The sequence below is a fragment of the Mesoplodon densirostris genome, chromosome 17 (genome assembly GCF_025265405.1).
Source record: "Mesoplodon densirostris isolate mMesDen1 chromosome 17, mMesDen1 primary haplotype, whole genome shotgun sequence".
Lineage (NCBI taxonomy): Eukaryota > Metazoa > Chordata > Mammalia > Artiodactyla > Ziphiidae > Mesoplodon > Mesoplodon densirostris.
In genome coordinates, this window is record NC_082677.1 from 77849501 (window position 1) to 77871217 (window position 21717).

The 21717-nt window shown below is 42.9% G+C and overlaps 1 protein-coding gene and 1 non-coding gene across 3 annotated transcripts in view; one reads left to right on the forward strand and one right to left on the reverse strand.

Annotated features, from left to right (window-relative positions):
- Window positions 1–1031: 1031 nt before the first annotated feature.
- The window catches only part of CDC16 (cell division cycle 16), a 29074-nt gene continuing 8388 nt past the window's right edge, over window positions 1032–21717 (forward strand). Inside the window, exons 1-14 of one of the 2 annotated variants that reach the window (XM_060080034.1) lie at window positions 1032–1201; window positions 2438–2492; window positions 2593–2690; window positions 3802–3840; window positions 4106–4246; window positions 6615–6774; window positions 7742–7833; window positions 8587–8720; window positions 9549–9628; window positions 10694–10743; window positions 11638–11711; window positions 13282–13407; window positions 19173–19325; window positions 20809–20872. In XM_060080034.1, coding sequence (XP_059936017.1) covers window positions 1154–1201; window positions 2438–2492; window positions 2593–2690; window positions 3802–3840; window positions 4106–4246; window positions 6615–6774; window positions 7742–7833; window positions 8587–8720; window positions 9549–9628; window positions 10694–10743; window positions 11638–11711; window positions 13282–13407; window positions 19173–19325; window positions 20809–20872 — 1314 coding nt within the window. In that variant the 5' untranslated portion in view covers window positions 1032–1153. Of the gene's footprint in view, window positions 1202–2437; window positions 2493–2592; window positions 2691–3801; window positions 3841–4105; window positions 4247–6614; window positions 6789–7741; window positions 7834–8586; window positions 8721–9548; window positions 9629–10693; window positions 10744–11637; window positions 11712–13281; window positions 13408–19172; window positions 19326–20808; window positions 20873–21717 lie in introns of both variants that reach the window. The other variant, XM_060080035.1, reaches the window with a different exon arrangement.
- On the reverse strand, window positions 2878–2950 carry TRNAR-UCU (transfer RNA arginine (anticodon UCU)). Its single transcript has one exon. It is a non-coding gene; the product is annotated as a tRNA-Arg (tRNA).

Below are 21717 nucleotides of genomic sequence, written 5' to 3' on the forward strand. Positions count from 1 at the left end.
AAACTGACATCAGAATTCTTGCAAACATTGGACAATGCAGAAAGGAACATGGAAGTCCCAAAGCCAGGCCCAGCTGAAAAAAGTTCGGGGAGCCTGGGCAGACTTTGGTCAATGAGAGAATCTGTCAACGGAATCATACAACGTGAGGTCCTTTGCAGTTGGCCTCTCTCACTCAGCATAAGGTTCATACATGTGTCAACAGCTCATTCACTGTTGCTGCTGAATAATATTCCACTGTATGGATCCAAGGTTTTAATAGACCCGCTTTTCCGGTTCTTACTTCTTTTTTTTTTTTTAACATCTTTATTGGAGTATAATTGCTTTACAATGGTGTGTTAGTTTCTGCTTTATATCACAGGTTCCTCTACCTGAGGTTGAGGAATGAGCTTTTGGGTTTTTCCAAAAGACAATCTGATGGCTTCCCTGGTGGCGCAGTGGTTGAGAGTCCGCCTGCCGATGCAGGGGACACGGGTTCGTGCCCCGGTCCGGGAAGATCCCACATGCCGCGGAGCGACTGGGCCCGTGAGCCATGGCCGCTGAGCCTGCGCGTCCGGAGCCTGTGCTCCGCAACGGGAGAGGCCACAACAGTGAGAGGCCCACATACCGCAAAAAAAAAAAAAGACAATCTGAAAGGGACACTTGGCCATGGTGACCACAGGCAGAACTTCTACATCACGTGCCGGGACGGCGTGTGCACTCACCGGTCCGCAGAACCAGCCTTTGAGGTGGTTACCGCCGTTTTTACACGGGAAATACGAGTCACACTTGGAACCACGGAACCCGCGGGGCCGTAGCTGCCAAGCTCCCGCCTCCGAACGAGCTAATCAGCGAATCGCGCACGGATACGTCATTGGCTGCGCGTCCGCGGCAGCTTGAGTTGCAGAGGAAAGGCGTCCACGGCCGCACGAGAACCCCGGCCACCTAGGGGCCAAGAGAGAGCCTCGGCACTAACGGCACGAAGCCCGTTTCCGTCGCCAGGAGGGACGCGGTTGCGGCGGACTTCCGGGGCGGGGCCGGGAGCGGAAGTTTCCGGGCAGCGCGCGCGGCCGGGTGGGGTCGGTCCCGGGCTTGGGGCGCGGCGCCGGCGCGGGGGCTGGGACTGCCCGGCTGGCAGCAGGAGGGAGGCTACGCGCCGGACCCCGGCCACGCAGCCATGAACCTGGAGCGGCTGCGGAAGCGCGTCCGGCAGTACCTGGACCAGGTGGGCGGCCGTATCCGGGGAGCGCGGGCCGGGGCTCGGGAGGCAGCAGGGCGGCTGCTGTCGGGGTCTTGGCGGCGCGCGGTCCTAAGGGCCTGGGCTTTGGTTCGGGGTAGAGCCCCCGAAGGGAGGGGTCGAGCCCCCCGCCCTCTGCAGCCGGGAGGCTGAGGAACGCTGAGCGTGAAGCCACTAACGCGCGCGGCGAGCCTTACACGTGTTCAAGCCCCGCTCCGCAGCCGGCCCACCCCGGACACAGGTGCTCAGCACATACTTCGTGCTAAGTGGAAGTTGAAGGATTATCTTAGGATGAAAGTTGCGGGGTGGCCTTTGCATTTAGCTAGCTGATAGAAAATGTTTGGAAAGTTTAGTTGTCCTTCTTATTTGGCCGAATGTAACTGAATAAAGATAAAAACAAATCTGTAGTCTCAAAATCAGTACTTTAAAAAGTTCCTGTCAACTACACTTTCATTCCCTGTACTCCCCTTGAATGAACAGCAAACAGTGTTTAAGGGAAAGAAATGTTTCCAGAATCAGCAGCATCAGTTTAATCTGCGATGTCACTTAGTTTTTGTAAAATGTATGCTCTCCCAATAAATTGGAAACCAAGAACGGGAGAGAAAAGCGTGTTCACGGTGAACTGTTCGATGTGAAATGTAGCAGCTGAATGTTTGGCAGCACGCTGAAGGGCTGTATTTTGGTTTGCCATAAGTCAGCTGAATTGAATAAATGCTTCCTGCGCATTTTTTCTCTGGCTCTGGGGATGCAGTGAGGAAGGAGACAGGCCTGGTTCCACCCTCCAGGCACTAACATTGAGCAGATTTGTAACCGTCCCAGAAGCATTCCTCCTCCCAAATTGACTGGCAGCTGGTTTGTATCCAGGAGGACTGAGGCAAAGACTGAGAACCTTACTAATGGCTAGATGTTGCAAAATGATCACTTAAGTTATCTACTTCTTTAGATACCTGCTGATATAATTTTGCAATGTATAAGTTAAAAAAAACTACCTTCTTCAACTGTATATATCAAAGGTCTTCCAATGATATTTTTATTGCACCATTGAACTAAAACTCACCTACCTGAGATATTAGAGATATGATTGATAGACCCTTTACTACATGTAAAAAACTATTGTACTGAGATGTGGATTTATTATATAGCATTCTAATAATATCTATCTGTGTAAAACGATTGAAGTAACAGGGCAATTACCACTTTTCGTTTGTTTGTTTTTGGATACAGCAACAGTATCAGAGCGCTCTATTTTGGGCAGATAAAGTAGCCTCACTCTCTCATGGTAAGTGGCAGATTCTCATTTTTTTTTCTGATTTCTCTATCCTTAAAAAACTTTCTACTCTACCTTGCACCTCTGACCATTTATGTAATTTTCCCGCCAGAGGAACCCCAGGACGTTTACTGGTTGGCTCAGTGTCTTTACCTGACAGCCCAGTATCATAGAGCAGCTCATGCACTTCGGTCACGAAAACTGGACAAAGTAAGTGATTGTATGAACCTTAAAGCTTTTTAAAAATGTTATTAGATTAGTATTTTAGGTATATGTTCTTTTTATGTCAAAATATTTTTAAGGATTCAATTTTTCATATTAAATGTAAAGAGAAAATTTCTTGTGTACGTTTTTTTTTTTTTCCTTTGGCCGCGCCACGCGGCATAAGGGATCTTAGTTCCCTGACCAGGGATCGAACCCTCACCCCCTGCATTAGAAGTGCAGAGTCTTAACCACTGGACCACCAGGGAAGTCCAAGAGAAAATTTCTTATTCCTAATCTCGGTCACTTTGTTTTTCCCTCCCCCCACCCCCCTATCTAATCACTAAGTTTTGAAAATTCTGTTTCCTAAATAGCTCTGAAAGTATGGATAGTCCTTTCTATCTCATTACCATTCATACATGTCAGGCCTGTAATTTGTCTGTTTTGTTGTTTTAGCCTCTCTCCTTTCTCTTTTCTCCAGTAACATCTTTCCCACACCCCACCTTCCTTGTCTCCAGTTCATCTTTTAAACTGTCAAAGGGTGGTCTTCCTGAAACAGATCTGATCACATCACTCACAGTGTAACTCAGTGATTTCCTATTGACTACAGGATAAAGTCAGATGCATTCATAGGCACCCCAGGTGCTTCTTGATTTCTCTCCAGTCTGTGTCTGACCCACCACCACCATCAGTGCATGGAATGTGTATCCAGTCATGCTGACTGCTTGCAGTTCCTTAGATGTGTGACAGTTATTCAGACTCAGTGCTGGAATGCTGACCAACTCCTAAGTTACCCTCTCCCCTGGAGATATTTTCTTATTCAACTGGTTAGTATTTTTTATGCGATTCTTTCATAGTTTATGAAAGAAACTGTGCTGTGTTTATGTCTCCCCTGCCACAGTCTCCTTGAGGGCAGGTCCCTATTCCTTTTTGAATCCTTGGTGACTGGTAAACAGTAGGTTGATGATGAATATGGGTTAAAAAGGCTGTTTTTTTCCTCTGCGAGAGTAAAAGAGGAATTATGAAAATGACTTTCTTCACTTCATGGTTATAGTTTTCTTTTTGATTGAAGATGCATGTTATCTGGATCACTTTTTTAATAGATTGATTTCTTTCCTAGTTGTATGAAGCGTGTCGCTACCTTGCAGCTAGATGCCATGTAAGTGTGCTCTCAGTTTGTTTTATTCGATAAACGTTTAATGTTGTGAATGTTACACATCCTTCCCATGAGTGTGAGAATTCAAAATACTGACTCTCCATTTACTAAAAGCTCATATGCATGAAGAAAGTTCTACTTTAGACATTTTAAATTTAAGTAATGAGTGGGTATAATATTTATTACCCTTTTAAAATCTACTGTGATCATGTGTGTACCTAGCATCAGAAGTCATGGTTGACAAACGCTGTTTCTGTTTTCTACACAGTTTGCTGCAAAAGAACATCAGCAGGCTCTCGATATTCTTGATATGGAGGAGCCGATCAACAAAAGACTGTTTGGGAAATGCTCGAAGGATGAAAGTAGCTTGAAAGACCCCTCCAGTGACTGGGAAATGTCACAGTCCTCAGTAAGCAACACTGTAAAAGCCATGCTTCCATAACATCAGTAAGAATTGCCCACATGATAGGGCAAATGTAAATCACCTTCTTTTACTTGAGTACAATCATGTTAAAATAGTTTGATTGCCAACTTACTTAATTTTCCCAACCCAGGAAGATTCTGAGACATTTCTGAGCCCTCAGTTAGAAGTTGTAATTGGGTCCTAAGATGCTTGAATCGGAAATAGGCAGACTTAAGCTCTTTCTTCTTACATTTGATACCTTAAACTCCTCCCCACAGGTGGAATCATATTTTCCCTTCTTACTGTATTTCAACAGTGTTTTGTACTTACCCCAAAGAAACCTTGATTACCTTAGACTGTTTCTTTCCAGGGAGTGGTGTGGTGTTACTGTTTATGTTATTTTGTGTATTTCAGTTTGTATACTTCATACCTGCATAAAATTGCAAATTCCTTGCTGGCAGAGATTATACTGATAGAATGTAACATGATAAATAACATCCACGGTCAGATTACTAATCTGGACTGTTAAGTCTTTTTTTTAACAGCTTTCTTGAGATGTAATTCACATAGCATGCAATTCATGCATTTGAAGTGCATAGTACCTCAGTTTTTAATATATTCGTTGAGCTGTACAACCGTTACCACAGTCAGTTTGAAAACATTTTTTTTTTTTTACTTCAGCGAGAAACCCTGTACCCTTTAGCTGTTACCCACCAATCCCCCATTTCCCAGTTGTTCTTTATAACATGTCTATGAAGGAACTTGGTTACTCTACTGTTCATCTCAAGAAGGTGGGAATACTGTACATTCTTAGGTTATTTTTCTTTTTAAGAAGCACATTTTTTTGTGAAGAAATACATTTATGAGGGAGTTGAGGATTATCATTATTCTTGGACCTCTTATCCATTAACTGCTAAGAAATGCATGATTTATTTGTAATGCATTATTTATTTTATGAGTTTACTTTTTCTTTTTTTTTTTTTTTTTGCGGTACGTGGGCCTCTCACTGTTGTGGCCTCTCCCGTTGCGGAGCACAGGCTCCAGACGCGCAGGCTCAGCGGCCATGGCTCACGGGCCCAGCCGCTCCGTGGCATGTGGGATCCTCCCGGACCGGGGCACGAACCCGTGTCCCCTGCATCGGCAGGCGGACTCTCAACCACTGCGCCACCTGGGAAGCCCTACTTTTTCTTAATAACTCATAGGATACTACATAGGTCTAAGATTCTCTCATAATGTCCTCTACTACTTTTGAATTGTGATATTATGATGAATCCCATTACCAATTTTATTTATTTGTTTTTTTAGTGGTTTGAGAGACGGCAATTTTTATTTATTTGTTTGTTTATTTTTGGCTGCGCTGGGTCTTTGTTGTTGTGCGCAGGCTTTCTCTAGTTGCGGCGAGCGGGGGCTACACTTGGTTGCGGTGCACGGGCTTCTCATTGCGGTGGCTTCTCTTGTTGCGGAGCATGGGCTCTAGGCGCGAGGGCTTCAGTAGTTGTGGCTCTCGGGCTCTTGAGCACAGGCTCAGTAGTTGTGGCGCACGGGCTTAGTTTGCTCCGTGGCATGTGGGATCTTCCCGGACCAGGGCTCGAACCCGTGTCCCCTGCATTGGCAGGCGGATTCTTAACCACTGTGCCACCAGGGAAGTCCCCATTACCAACTTTAGCTGCGTGTCTGGACCATCTTTAAGCTCACTTATTTGTTTTTTGAGGTTCAGAATCTGGAACATAATCAGATTTCTGCATCCTCCTGTTAATGGTAGTAGTGAGGTTGCTGCTGTGTGAGCAGCTTACCGTGTGCTGTGGCTACAGATGGTACCACCTCTGCTCCTTACAGAGCCTGTGAGTTAGATGAGGGGAGGAAGCGGAGTCACGAGAGGTTAGAGCATTGTCCAGGGTCACTCGTAAGCGTCACAGCTGGGATTTGAGCTCAGGGCTGTCCAGTTCCCAAAGGTCACGCTCCTAACCCCTGTGCTGCATTGCTGCCGGTTTTCTAATATTTACTAAGGTTCGGTCATTGAGATCCACCTATCAAACGGTCTTCGTGTTTGATGTAATATACGTATGCTCTGTATGCTGTCTGTAAATCATCACCCTGTTTGAGACAGAACAAGTAATGAACAAAGTAGCAGTAACGTGTAAGCTAGTTATAAAGGTTTGTGGAAGTGAGGAGAGCCTAAGGAAGATAGATGAGAGAAGTTTTACTTTGCTTTTATGTTTCTATTAATTTATATTGTGTCTGAAATTGGGTGGAGCACATCCTTTTAGATGTAAAAAAAAAAAGAAGTGTTAGCCTTCAGACAATATATGATTTTTGATAAAAAATTAATTTCAGTAGTGCTGACTTAGTATGTCACTCATCGTTTTTCCAACAGATCAAGAGTTCTATTTGTCTTTTACGAGGAAAAATCTATGACGCTCTAGATAACCGAACCCTCGCTACTTACAGCTATAAAGAAGCTTTGAAGCTTGACGTCTACTGCTTTGAAGCATTCGATCTTTTAACGTCACACCACATGTTGACAGCCCAAGAAGGTTTGGAAACGCAGGTGTTTTTATGTTTAGCACAATTAATACTGTTTGGATTTTTTTTCCCCTGAAATCTATAGAATCAAGAGCAGGGCTATTATGTACAGGTTTAAATAAACCTGTTAACTTCCTTCACATCTTCAAACATGAAGCACGTTGCAAAATACAATATTGTGCAGTGCTTCTTGCAGTCAGAATCTTCAGGGATTGTGATGTGATGAGTGATTTAAAGTTGTAAAGAATTCAGGATCTGATTCAGTGATTTACAGCATGGCTGCACTTTAAACCCCCAGGAGTTTTAAAAACATCATTGTGCAGGTCCTAACTCCAGACCAGTCGAATCAGAATCTGGTGGTGGGGCCCTGGCATCAGATGGTTTACAGCTCCCAGATGATCCTGAGGTCCGTCAAGGGCTGAGAACCATTGACCTAGTATGTTGCCAATGGTGTGAGGTGGATAAACAAGAGAAGCAGCGAAAGCGGAGATGTGGTATTAATGGCATTCCGACATTTTAGCCTAACGCGTGGTTCTCAACCAGGGTGATTTTGCCCCCTAGAGGACATTTGGCGGTGTCTGGGGAGAGTTTCATTGTCACAACTTGCAGGTGGGTGGGGCGTGGGTGGTTGAGGCCAGAGGTCCTGCAAACATCCTACAGTGCGTAGGACAGCCAGCACGGCAGAGAATTGTCCCCACAGTGTCCGTAGTGCTGAGGGTGGGAAAGTGGCTTGGTGGTTCTTAAGTCTGGTGACGACTAGAATTGCCTGGCAGGTTCGTGCAGAGCCCTCAAGGTGATTCTTATTACGTGGGTCTGGAACCACTGTCTAAGTTTTCTCCAGTTCATTCTATCTTGTTATTTCCTCTTTTGAGCTCAATTTACTTAAACCAAGAGCTATAGAAGAATATTTTTCATTGCTCATTTTTTTTCCCCCATAAATACTGTGAGGACGTCCCTTTTTTCTCAACATTTTTTTAGAAAAAGAACTTCTTGAATCACTACCTCTTAGCAAGCTCTGTACTGAAGAACAGGAATTGCTACGTTTTCTATTTGAGAACAAATTGAAAAAGGTAAGTAAAAACACAAAGTTAGTATTTGCTTTGTATAAGCATCTTATTTCATTAAATTTGTCCTCTATTCTTTCACAGGTTAAGAATTTAGAAATTAATTTTTATCAGTTTAGCACATTTTCAAGAACAGATTTAGATTATTTAAAATATATGATGTGGGCCTCCCTGGTGGCGCAGTGGTTGAGAGTCCGCCTGCCGATGCAGGGGATACGGGTTCGTGCCCCGGTCTGGGAGGATCCCATATGCCACGGAGCGGCTGGGCCCGTGAGCCATGGCTGCTGGGCCTGCGCATCCGGAGCCTGTGCTCCGCAACGGGAGAGGCCACAACAGTGAGAGGCCCGCATACCGCAAAAAGAAAAAAAAAAAAATAAAATAAAATAAAATAAAATAAAATAAAATATATGATGTGATTCCTGAAAAAGCTTCCCAAAATATCTGTCTTCCTCCCAGGAACAACTCATACTTTTAAAAGATTGAACTATCAGATAACCAATGATGTGTGAAAATGAGGATTTTTTTTCTCATGCTTCCTGAACTACTATTTTGTAAAATAACTTCCTACCATGGAATTCTGTGATAAAATTGAGAAGAGAATTAGACTTGCTGAGAGGAGTACTGGTGATACCTGAAGTTAGAAAAGTTTCGAGCATCTCACAGGTGTCAGTGTTAAACCCTGAAACACCCGGGCCAGGTTGAGTCTGCCTTTTGATTCGGTGCTGCACACTGAGTCGTGTTTGCATTTCTCTGTTTCAGTATAATAAACCCAGTGAGACTGTCATCCCCGAGTCTGTAGATGGTTTGCAGGAGAATCTGGATGTGGTCGTGTCTTTAGCTGAAAGACATTATTATAACTGTGATTTTAAAATGTGCTACAAGCTGACTTCTGTGTAAGTACATCCACTTATTTTTGTGCAGGAACGTAGAGTTTAGTCCATTTTACATGAGAAATGTGTGGGACCTGCTTTCTGAATAATGTCAAACTGATGGATGATCATTTAAGCTGCCTTTTCCATTTGCAGAGTACGGGGCGGGGGCTGTCATCTCAAAAGAGCAGTTTACTGACCCAGGTGTTTGCACATTTGTTGCTTTATTCTGTTAACTCGGGAGTATCCGTGTCCCTCCCAGGAGATAATTTGCAAGTTTGAGAATACCGTCTGGCACATAGTTTTATAAAGTCCGGTCTTTGTTAAAGCAGAGGCTAATAAAATCCTATAGGTACTGGGTGTCAGGCTCACTAACTGGCCAAGCCTCCTCCCCCAGCACCAGTCTTTCCATGTGCATAGTTCACACTTGTCCTTTACATGTACTGTTTTTAATGGATCTTTCGGGTTGCTTAAAATCCTTGAATTCACTAAAATTTTAATTGACAGATAGTTAGGATTCATTTAATATTTCATATTATTTTTGATCCTTCTAAATAATTAGACCACTTATTTTATGTGGTACAGTTCTGTTAGTTTAAAGTAAATGTATGTGGTGATGTTTATTTTTATTGCTTCTGAATAAATTAGGATTTTCCCTTTCATTTAAAACCTAATCATTGCCTTAACTGAACAAGTCTGAAGATAGTGGAGTTAAGAAAATAAAAATGTTTTATAGCCCACAGTATTGTATGTAATGTGGTAATGACTGTTTGAATAAGCATAGCTAATTGCAGTGAGTGCTGTTACATACTGTTTGTACGTATGTACGTAGTGTGTTTCTTTAACTTTCAGAGTAATGGAAAAAGATCCTTTCCATGCAAATTGTTTACCTGTACATATAGGGACACTTGTGGAGCTGAATAAAGCAAATGGTAAGAAGTTTTTTAAATTAAAATAATTTTTAAGGCAAAAAGTATTCTGTAGCTCTGAAAATTCTGTCTCACAAATCCTGGATAATTCAGATTGCAGGTTAACAACTGGGGGAAGAAATGCTTATCCAAGTAACCAGCAGTCTCTTCTGTTATCCCAGCAGAACACACTGTTTCTATATCCCTAATTCCTGCTTCCTTTTCTCAAATGTAATTTGTGCTCCAAGGTATGTTAGCTTTAGAGCATTGGGTGTGCCTTTTTCCTTTTTCTTGTAAAATCCATAAGAAAGCTGGTATGGCAGGAGTTAGTAACTGTTTAGAAACTGGAAGGGGGCAGATTTTTTGCTCACGTTTGCCATATTCTAGAAACATTTACAGGGTTTGGACTGTATTTGCCCTTAAATCTTCTAAACGGACTCGTCAGCTTGATCAGGAGGAAGACTAGCCAGGCCCCCCAGCTCTGGGCCCCTGCTGCTCCAGGCATGGCCCGTGGACCAGCAGCATCGCACCTCCGGAAAGTTTGCTGGAGGTGCGGGCCCTCTAGCCGCCCTGGCCTGTTGAGCCCTAGGAGAGGTCGTCGTGACATGCCGGGACTTTGTGTTACTCAGGAGCACATCATCTTGCTGGTTCCATAAGCGGGAGGCTTTGGTCAGCCAGATTGGCTGTGGGTGGTCAAGACGGTCTGTACTAGGCCCGTGGAGTAAGAAGCCTGGGCTTTAAGACAGGCGAAGCCCCTTGAAATAGCCTCTTAAGCACATGGAGGGCTTTGTCGTGTGCCTCTCATCCAGGCTGCTAGTCCCTCGATAAGCGCTCAGCACCCACTTAGTGCCTGGAGTGGGGTGAGGGATTGGTGGCGGGGGTACGTGAAACAGCCGTAGTATCTGCTCCGTGGAGTTTCTATATGGCATTAGGTAAATGGATTTTGTATCCAGGAAGAAAGAAAAGTTTGAAATCACTGCTGCGAGAACAAGATTTATATGATTGTGAAGAGCTGTGACTGGGGGAAACGCGTATCTAAAGTTCATTTGTTGTGAATAATTTTATTTTTTTTCTTTTTCTCTAATGTAGAACTTTTCTATCTTTCTCATAAATTGGTGGATTTATATCCTAGTAATCCTGTAAGTAAATATAAACTTTTTTTTCCCTTACAGTGTCTTTTTTCTTACCTGAACTTTAAGAAAATACTTAACAGGTGTTTAGACAGAGGCTAAATTTAAATTCAAGCAAGTGATGTTTTATTTTAAGGTGTTGGAGCAGAATCTCCTAGTGCTTATGATAATTAGAAGCAGCATTCACGTTTTCAATTCATGAAGGTATATTTTTTTTTAGTATATAAGTTAAAATCTTTATTTTTTATGATTACAGGAATTATATATGCTTATTATTTTGAAGTAGCTAACATACCGAAAAATTAAATATTGAAAGTGAAAGTCATACTCATAGCTCTCATAAGCATTGCTAATAACTGCTTGGTAGCTTTCTCACATTACATGTATGATAACTTACTGAATTGTGCACTGAATTGAATCATTGTGTCTTCCAAACTGCCGTGGATCAGAATGAAGACCTAGAAATTGAAAATGGAATCAGGAACCATGTCCTTAAAGACAAAAGTCAGGGGTCAGGGTTTAAGTCTCAGACAAGAACCTGCACCCCAGACCAGTGTGAAAACAATTTATAAAGAGGCGAAACCAGTGCAAGAGAAGTTAGCTGACGAGGTGGAATCTGTAGAACCAAGGTGGGGCGGGGAAGACACAGTGCAGGTGGGAGGCTGGGACTCGGGCTGGCTTTACCATTGGAAGAGATTCAGATGCTGCAGGGGTGCAGCGGGAAGCACCTGGAGCAAGAGCTGTAGAGAGTCTGGTCTCGTGTCACCCAGGACCCTTAGTAGACAGCCTGTCTCAGCGACGTTTCTGGCGTGAACTAGAGTGTATGCGGGGACCTCTGCCTCGTTGCAGGTTCCCGGTTCACGGTTCCGCGTCTTTGGTCACGGTGCGCTTTAACCGTTCCAGGTGTCCTGGTTCGCAGTGGGATGTTATTACCTCATGGTCGGGCACAAAAACGAACATGCCAGGAGATACCTCAGGTACGAACTTACGTCTTCCTCCCTCTGTAGCGAGCCTACAGGAAGGAATTCCTTGGTCATCCGCTTTAATGCTGTAATTAGCAGTACTTTTAAACTCAGTATGAAAGAATAAATGGTTTCTTCAGATTCCATTCAGTTGCGTCCTGCTCTTTATAAGATGCCATGAGGGGAGATAAAAGTAGTCAGTGGTATAGATCTTGTCCTCAAGGAGCTTATGATGTATTTAAACTTTTATTTATACATGAGAATAAATATGAAAAAATAGGGAATAATACAAAGTATTTCGAAAGTTTTTTTATTTGTAGAGATACTATTGACCTCTTACTCTTAGGACTTCTTTTGTTAATAGTTGTGAAATTACATGACACTTTATGTGAGGTTAGGGTCACTAAATGTGACTATAAAACAGATTTCTCGGCATAGTGAACTGGTTTATGTGAGGATCTGCTGTGGTTTTAGCTTGAGGAACTCCATGCAGCCCAATCGAGCTACTTAACGAGTGCTATTCAATTACACAAGTACAGAAATATGTCTAATAATACCTGTGATTTCCTCCATGTGAACAAAATAGAAAATGGATCTGTGGTGAAGTTCATGAACTTTGGACACAGACTTGAATTCTAATCCAGATTCTGCCACTTATTAGCTATAATTCCTTGGGAGAGTTCATTTCTCCGACCTTCCCTTTCTTCTGTAAAAATGGGAATGATGTAGTTGTATGTCAGGATTGTTAGGAAAATTGATAGGATGACAGGAGAGGATCCTGCACTAGGAAAAAATTAGGGCGAGCTCTCTGATCAGTTGACTGCTAAGCATTTTAGAAAAAGGATGCTTGTGTTTTTTTTGGGAGCAGCATGGTTCATGTTATAATAGTTCCTTTGAACTATGCTTCTTTGACTTCGTGTGCTTATTCAGTGATGAACTCTACATGAAACAGGGAACATTTGGGTAAAAGAAAACTTAGAAAATAAAATGCTAAGAAGTGGGAATCTCACCTTCTGTATTTTCTATGTTTTGTGATGTATATTCTCTTTATTCCTTATTGTGGGTCACCTAGTTGAAGACTATTTAAGGCTATGTAAATAGTCCAGTCCATGGAACCAGCATGAATCTCTTAATCATCTGTAGGACGTCACTTACTCTTTCCAGCCTCAGTATACTTCTTGTTAAACTATACATAGTAATTTATCTTGAAGGTCGTGAGGATTAGGTGATGCATGTAAGGCACAAGACAGGCCTTCATCAACTGGTTGCTGCCACCACCGTTTATCTACCGGGCTTTGAAACGAAGCTCCTGTTTTAAGTCATATTTGTAAATTCTATACCAAAAGCTAATGGGTTCCACTGTAGTACCTAAGAAGTTGTGGACCTCTCCTAAAATTACTTAAAAATTTGCTTGTACTATTAAACATTTTATTTCAAGTGAATTAACATAAATGTTACATTAGTGTTTAATATGTTGACAACTCATTCATTCATTCTGATGTCCTTGAAACCATGAACTTACATAAAACTAACCTAACAATTTAAGAATGAATATTATACACTCGAATGAAATCTCTTGTTTTAGCAAAGCTACGACACTGGAGAAGACCTACGGGCCGGCATGGATCGCATATGGGCATTCGTTCGCAGTTGAGAGTGAACATGACCAGGCGATGGCTGCTTACTTCACGGCAGCACAGCTGATGAAAGGGTGCGCAGAGCAGGTTGATTAAGCAAAGCGAAATTTTATTATTACTATCTCTGCCATTTGGTTGTTAAACTAAACAAAAGAATAATGTATCATGTTAGTAGCTTATGATTGTGGAATAACTATGGAAGTGAGAGGGAAAGAAGCTGGTGTAGTGGTTTTGCCTATAGCAGTTTATCTTAACCAGTACAAAAGGGGACTAGCAAGTTAGGCCAAGGGAACAGAATAGGATGGAAGCTGTTTTTCACGTGCTCATGTAAGAATGAAAGTATTCGTGAGCGAAGTTATTATTTACATCCTACTTACGTCCAGAAGGTATTTATGTGGCTTAATTCACTATTGAGATTCAGGACTGAGTTTGCCAGTGTTGTAGATTTATATCAGTGATACATGTGTTGGTGTTAACTGCTGTGCCCTAAGAGCATGTGACTCTGGGGAGCAGTGTGTTGCTGTTACTCCTGTTGACTTTTTGGATTTGCCGTCGGTTTTACTTTGCCTCGTTCTCCTGTGCGGGCTGCCTCTGCTGTCTGCCGCCCCACCTCTGTGTGGAGAGGCAGTGGGGGTGCCGGGCTGCAGAGGGCTCGTCTGCAGCCAGACTGCCTGGTGGTCTTGGAAAGCTGTGAACCTCTTGAGAAATAGGAATAATAGCAACACTCAACACCTAGGCTTACTGCGAGGAATAATTGAGGTAATGCCAGTTAAAGATTTTGATCAGTTTCCGACACATAGAAAGCACTCAGTAAAAGTTAGCTGCCTTAACTTGTTTGCTTGAATTTCATCTTGTTAGGTTTGGTTTACCTTTCCAGACTGTCAGACTCATTTTGGCACCCAATTCTGCATCTGTATTATTTATGGCCCCAGCTTTTTTAGTTACATCAAGTTGGATATGTATGACTTTGATATCTAGCTGTCCATGAAAATATTGTAAAAGACATAGCTCCCTAACTGTGTTAGTCTGCTCAGGCTGCCATAACAAAACGCCGTACACTGGGTTGTTTAAACAGCAGCAGTTTATTTTTTCCCGGTTCTAGGGCTGGCTGGCCCGCTGGCTGATTGGGTTCCGGGGCGGGTGCGGGGGGGCTCTTCCCGGCTGCCTTCTCACTGTGTCCTCACAGGGCAGAGAGCTAGGTCTAGTGTCTTGTATAAGGGCACCAACCCCGCCATATTAGGGCCTCACCTTCATGCCCTCACATAACCTTTATTATTTCCTCACAGGCCGTCTCTCTAAGTGTAGTCACTGGGGGTTAGGGCGTAACATATGAATTTGGGGGCAGACATACATTCAGTCCATAAGTCCATGATACTGACATATTACTAGAGTAATCCCCCAGATTACAGTTGTTCAGCCAGTTACTGATCCATCTAAACGGTCCTCATACCCAGTCCATCCTATTCACCAAGACATGCGAGACCCTTTCCAGTGCTCCGCTGAAGCTTGGCTCCAGTGTCTGCCCACACCCCTAATCCATCAGTCTGGTGAACTGGCAGCAAATGATAACTTACTGTGAGTTGTTTCTTAGGAGGAAATGCTAGAGTCTGCTAAGTTTATTTTGCTACTCTGGGTGCTCACAAGCCCAGAACAGTTATTACTAGTTATTAGTTAGTTACTAGCTAAGAGTCAAAACCAATGATAATTAATGACATGATTAATACTTTTAATGTTTCCCAGTCTGACACTTTTCTAGTTAAATTTTCAAATCAGCTCATCAGGATAAACATTTTTCTCTCAGTTTCACTTTTTCATCAGAACAGCTTTTATCCAATCTAGTTTGGATTAATACTGACTGGGGTACTTTCCAACACTAACAACCAGTTCTCTGCTTCTCCAGACACCAGCTGGGTCCTACAAGTCCATTCAGTTCTGACACTAACTACCCAGCGTTAGTGCAGACCTCACAGGTTAAGGGCCCAGTCCCGTAAGACTGCCCCCTCTCCACTCCGGATGCCAATCGCAAGTCCTGGGTCACTTGTACTTCTGACTGGCCACAAACCAGGGGTTCCCGCAACCCCCTCCTAAGGTTTGATCATTTGCCAAAATGACTCATAGAATTCAGGAAAGCATTTTGCTTATTATAAATGATACAACTCAGGAAGAGCCAAATGGAAGAGATACGTAGGGCAGGGTACGCGAGTGGGAGTGCATGGAGCCTCCATTCCTTCTCTGGGCACCACCCTCCCAGCACCTCAGTATGTTCACCAACCCGGAATTCTTCTGAAGCTAACTGTTGAAGACTTTTTATAGAGCTCAGGCTCCAGCCTCCCTTCCAGGAGGTCTGTGAGTGGGCCTGAAAGTTCTAGTCCTCTCATCCCTCGGTCTTCCTGGTAACCAGCCCCACTCTGAGCCACCCCAGTAGCATAAATTGGGTGTGATCAGAAGGGGCTCATTAACAAGAGACGCTCCTCTCACTCAGGAAATCCCAGCGCTTTTAGGAGCCCCGTGCCAGCAACCAGAGACAAAAACCAAATGTATTTCTTACTTTACGGCACCAACTGAATTTCAGTAGAGCAAGTAGAAGAAGGGTTGCAGACAAAAATACATTTGTACTAGGGCTTCCCTGGTGGCACAGTGGTTGAGAGTCCGCCTGCCGATGCAGGGGACACGGGTTCGTGCCCCGGTCTGGGAAGATCCCACATGCCGTGGAGCGGCTGGGCCCGTGAGCCATGGCCCCTGAGCCTGCGCGTCCGGAGCCTGTGCTCCGCAACGGGAGAGGCCACAACAGTGAGAGGCCCGCATACTGCAAAAAGAAAAAAAAAAAAAAAAACATTTGTACTGTCTCATCCTAACCTATGTGGTTACTTCGCCTAAACTCTATTTGTTCCTGTGGATTTGAGTTACTATCTTGTGTCCTTTCATTTCAGATTGAGGACTCCTACTAGTATTTCTTGTTGGGCAGGTCTGCTAACAACAAATTCTCTCAGTTATACGTTGTTAGGATTATTTCCACGTGTAATGTTGTTTTTCAAAGAAGCTGTGAGAAGAAAGGCAAGCAGGTGTATATTTATGTCGTTTGTTATGTTGACCTTTTTTACCATTTCAAGTTCTCTTCATTTGTCCTTGTGGATTTGAGATGCTGTCTGGTGTCGCTTCCTTACCCCAGTACAGCTTTGCTCCTGCCACTTCCTCTGTGCCGTTCGTGGTAAACATTACATTTCTACATACGTTAGGCCTGATCATACTGTTTCATAAATTGCTTTCTAAGTCAGTCAAGAGAAGAAAGATGAAATGTAATCACTTCTACTGGTACTGTGTTTTTCATTTGGATTTGAACTACTGTCTGGGGTCACTTCTTTCACCCTTAAGAACTTCCTTCAGTATTTCTTGTAAGGTGAGTCTGCAACAAAATTTCTCAGTTTTTGTGTCCCTGAGAATGTCTTAATTTCACCTTCGTTTTCAAGGGATAGTTTTGCTGGATATAAAATTCTTGGTTGTCCTTTTTCTTTCAGTACTTTGAGTGTCATCCATTGCCTTCTTGGCCTCCAGGTATTTGGTTAGAAGTCAGGTGATCAGGGATCTCATATGTTATATTTTGTTACTGCTTTGAAGATTTTTATTTACATACTTATTTAGTGTTTTTCAGTGGTTTGACTATGGTTTGTCTAGGTGGGGGTTCCTTGGGAGTTTTTTGAGCTCTGAGGTGTGTTTGGCCTAAATATTCTTTGGTTTCCAGTACTTCCTTTACCCCTTACGTTCTCCCTCCGCCTGCAGGGCTCTCTTGATGCACCTGTTGGGATGCTTGGTGGTGCCTCACAACTCTATGCAACCGTTGTTTTCCTTCATTTATCTTTCTGTTCCTCAGACTGGGTACTCTCATTTGACCTTATTCATGTTCGATGATTTCCTCTGCCTGTTCCAACTGCTGATGAACCCTTCTAGTGAATTTTTTATTTAGTTATTTTGCTTTTCAACTCCAGGTTTTCTGATCGTTTGTTATAATTTTTATCTTTTGTTGTTCTGTTTGGTGAGGCATTGTTCTCATAGTTCAGTTTTGTAGACATAATTTCCTTTAGTTCTTTGGATATTTAAAATAGCTTATTTAAAGTGTTTTTCTAGTAAACCCAGTGTACGGTCTTCCTCCAGGGTAGTTTCTATTGCCTGCTTTTATCCCCTTATATATTGCCATACTTTCTTGTTTCTTTCCATGTTTCTTTATTTTTTGTTGAAACTGGACGTTTAAAGTAATATAATGTGGCAATTCTGGAAATCACATGTACCCTTTGCCACCTCAGGGTTTGTTGTTGTTGCTATTTGTTGTGGCTGTTTGGTGACTTTGCTGGGCTTTTAAAAATTTTGTAAAGTCTGTGTCCTTTGTCATCTGAGGCCACTGAAGCCTCTGCTCAGTTAGCTCAGGGCTTCTTTTCATATCTTGAGCCGAGTTTTCCCCCCTTTTCTGAAGGACCCTGTACGTGTATAGGGGCCTGTCTTCAGTGTTTCCGTGGTTGGTAATTCTGCCTTAGCCCTCTTCAGTTCCTGCTTGCACTGAGCCTCAGGGGCATCCAGAGATGAGAGATTAGGGCCTCTCCAGCCTTTCCTGTGGTGCATAGGGTCCTGTGTGTGGCCTTCTGGTGTAGCTGCCTCAGGTCAATGTTAAACAGTTACCACTGATTGTTTGCAACAAATGCCTTGGGGGTAGACATTTCTCTGCATGAGCTCTGAGTCAGGTCAAATGAGACAGCTGTGAATGGGGCTTTTCCAGGGAACTGCCAGATATGTCAAACAGTGACAGGTCTCTGGGGGGTATTTCAGAAGCTCCAAACTAATTTTTGTCCCCTCCAGTGGCTGTCAGACTGCTGATTTTCTAGGCTAATGTGGAGCTGGGGAAAGGGAGATGGGAATCAGACAAGCTAAATGTCATAGAGTTTGCTGTTCTTACTGAGATTCAGCTGTTTTTCTAGAATAAATACCCCTCAGATTGTTGCAAGCCTTTGGTTAACTTGCAAAGTTCTGGAAAAGTTTATTTTTGCTATTTGTGGCAGTGTTCTTGTTGCTCCTATGGAGGAATAGATTTTTGGAGCTCCTTCCTATGCATTTCATATTTCCTCCAGGTACATCCATAAAGGTTCTTCATGACCCTTCTGTAGAGGCTACAGTTGTAACTTCAGTCGTGATTCTAGATTAGAGCCCGGGCACCTCCCAGCCAGGCAGTCAGTATTCACTGACATTGTCAGATCCATCTTTGGGGAAAGATTATCTTACTGTGATCACTGGTCTGACAGGGTGAAGAGATGGAAATTCAATTCAAACGAGTTACTCTGCCTACAACTGTTTTCAGAGGGTATGAGAGTAGAATACACATGACATAATTCAGAGCTCTGCAGCATAGAACTGATAATAACCGATAGTGGAGACTCACACGAGGGGTGGGGGGTGGTCTAGCTGGAAGTCCAAAGCAGCTGCATAGAGGCAAGTGGAATTGAGCACAGCCACGAGGGTCTGTGTTGCTGAGTCAGTGAGGGAGGAAGGCAGTCTTGGCTGGGCCTGGGTGCTGGCATAGTGGGGCCTGCCCTTCTGCTTCACAGGGGTTTCGTTTTGTCTCTTTACTGTAGAATAATGAACAGTAAGGGTGAATAGGTTGCTGGTAGACTTTAGAAGTGGCAGCTGATTAGTCTAAGAGCCTATTAGATATTCATTAAATATTAGTAAATGAAGTGTTAGAAAACAAGTAAGCGCTCTGTTTTTGACTATGTTAAAATTATTTTGTAGACAGGATTTGAAATCTGAACTATAAAGTTTTGAGTGTTGAATGTGTGAAATTTTCCAATATTTTTAGGTGTCATTTGCCAATGCTTTATATTGGATTAGAATATGGATTGACGAATAACTCAAAATTGGCTGAAAGATTCTTTGGCCAAGCTCTAAGCATCGCACCAGAAGACCCTTTTGTTATGCATGAGGTTGGCGTGGTCGCATTTCAGAATGGAGAGTAAGTACTGAAGGGCCAGAGGCCCCTCCGTGTCCTTTTTGTACAGAGAGCAGGACCCCAGGCACCAGAGGTCAGCCCGTCAGAGTGGCAGAAGGAGGCGAACAGGTGCGAGAAGAAAATGGCGAGTGTCATCTTGGGATCCTTCAAAAATACGAAACCTGGGTTTTGGTCCCCTTTGCTGTGGGCTGTCACAAGCTCTTAGGTCCTGGGCTGGACAGTTGTTGCCAACTCTGTTAAGTCACTGGACCCCACAGGGCGGCCTGGAGGCACTGCAGAATCCCTAGTCGTCTCTTTGTTGACTAGGAATTGGATTCATACATTTGAGAAAGATTTCTCACAATTTTAGAACAAAAATGTTTCCTTTGCAGATAATCGAAAAATTAAGCCAATTAGAATGGCCCAGTCTCTGAGTCTCCTGGTCAGTAGTTGAGGGTTACTGTAGTCTTGGATATTTATAGAATAAGCAATTCAGTGTCATACTCAAAGAGGGAACTATCTGTAGTCCTTTGCACTGAACTATACTTAAATTTTAAAACAGTAAATTAGTACTACTGTAGTGTTTTTTGTGGCATTTGTGTGTATTATAAAAATTCGATTATCTAATATTTATAAAAGAGTTTGGAGCCTTTTAAAATAATCTATAGTAACAATTTCATATACAATTTCTTTATAGTCTATTTTATGCCCTTTTCCCTTTTTTGTGCTTTATGTTGGTTATTTTACAGTTTAAAATGATCCCCAAGCGGAATGCCAAAGTGCTGTTTAGTGTCCTAAGCTCAGGAAGGCTGAGATATGCCTTGGTCAGAATATAGGTGTTAGATAAGCTTTGTTCAGGCATCAGTTACAGTGCTTTTGGCTGTGAGTTCAGTGTTAACAAATCAACAGTATAGGGCTTCCCTGGTGGCGCAGTGGTTGAGAAGTCCGCCTGCCGATGCAGGGGATACGGGTTCGTGCCCCGGTCTGGGAAGATCCCACATGCCGCGGAGAGGCTGGGCCCGTGAGCCATGGCCGCTGGGCCTGTGCGTCCGGAGCCTGTGCCCCGCAGTGGGGGAGGCCACAACAGTGAGAGGCCCGCGTACAGCAAAAAAAAAAAAAAAAAATCAACAGTATACATTAAGTAAGGTGTTGCCAAACAGAAGCACATGTGAAACCAGGTACATTGAACAGTTGGTGAACTTGTGAGTAGAGGATTGTAGTTTTTCCACTGGGAGCAGTGGTTTGGTGTTGGCTAAAGTCGTGTTAACAGTGCCTTTATAGAACCTAATTACTGAGACTATGCTGTATCTCCTAAAATCTTGAACTCTTGTGATCTTAATGCCATAAAAGTAATCATTTATCTCACTTAAATTTGATTAAAAAACTGTTTACAGAAGTTTACCTCATTTCATTTTAATATTATTGGAAAGAGATATTCAGATTTTTCTTAAAATGTTTATACATGCTAATTTTGAATAAACTGCAACTTTTCCCCCCTCTGTTTTAGATGGAAAACAGCAGAAAAATGGTTTCTCGATGCTTTGGAAAAAATTAAAGCAATTGGGAATGAGGTATTCTATATAATATCTGTAACACACACACACACTCGTAAGTGTGGTTAGTATTGAATGAGGAAGATAATATTAGACTGTCTGTCTTGCCTAGAATATAATAACCTAATATTTATCATAGCAGATGTTTGTTAATGTTTGACTTGTCATGGTATGAAGTGTTTTATTACATGGTACAAAATGAGTCTAATTGAGAGGGTAGATGTTGGCTGTTTGCTTCTTAAGAGGCTCTAGTTTTGATCTGTGGGCGTAATCAGAGTATATTCGATGATTATTTGATACGGGGAATATGTGATGATACATGGAAGCTGGTAGGCACTGTAGCATCTGACTTGTCCTTGTCTAGAACCTCTTTGACCAGTGGGTACATGTAGCAGCAGATCCCACTTCCGCAGGAATGGGGCCAAATGTCATTAAAATTAGTCCTATCGTTGCTCTTCCTTACCTGATACTTAGTATATATATTTAGACCTTTAACCAGGTTCTGTCATATGAGAGGTGCATGAATTTGTGCTCATGAATTAACCTTCCAGCTATCATGGATGTGTAAACACTGGTATTATATTAAATGCTAACAGTTTTAGACGCTGTAAACTTCTGTAGGTCAGAGATTTGCATGTTGTTGCTTTTGGTTCCTGATTCTTTTTATTCACACCTGTGTTGTCTTACTCTGTTCTGATTATCACTTCCCAGTGTCCTTCTGTTCCTGCCCCCAGGAACACTTGCCCACAGCATACATCTTCCTTGGCTATAAGTTCCTCTTTACTGAGACAGGCACAGCTCCCCTGGGTTCCCTGCCAGGTGGCGGTTTACTTGTCCCTGTAGACACAGCTTTGTTTATTTTG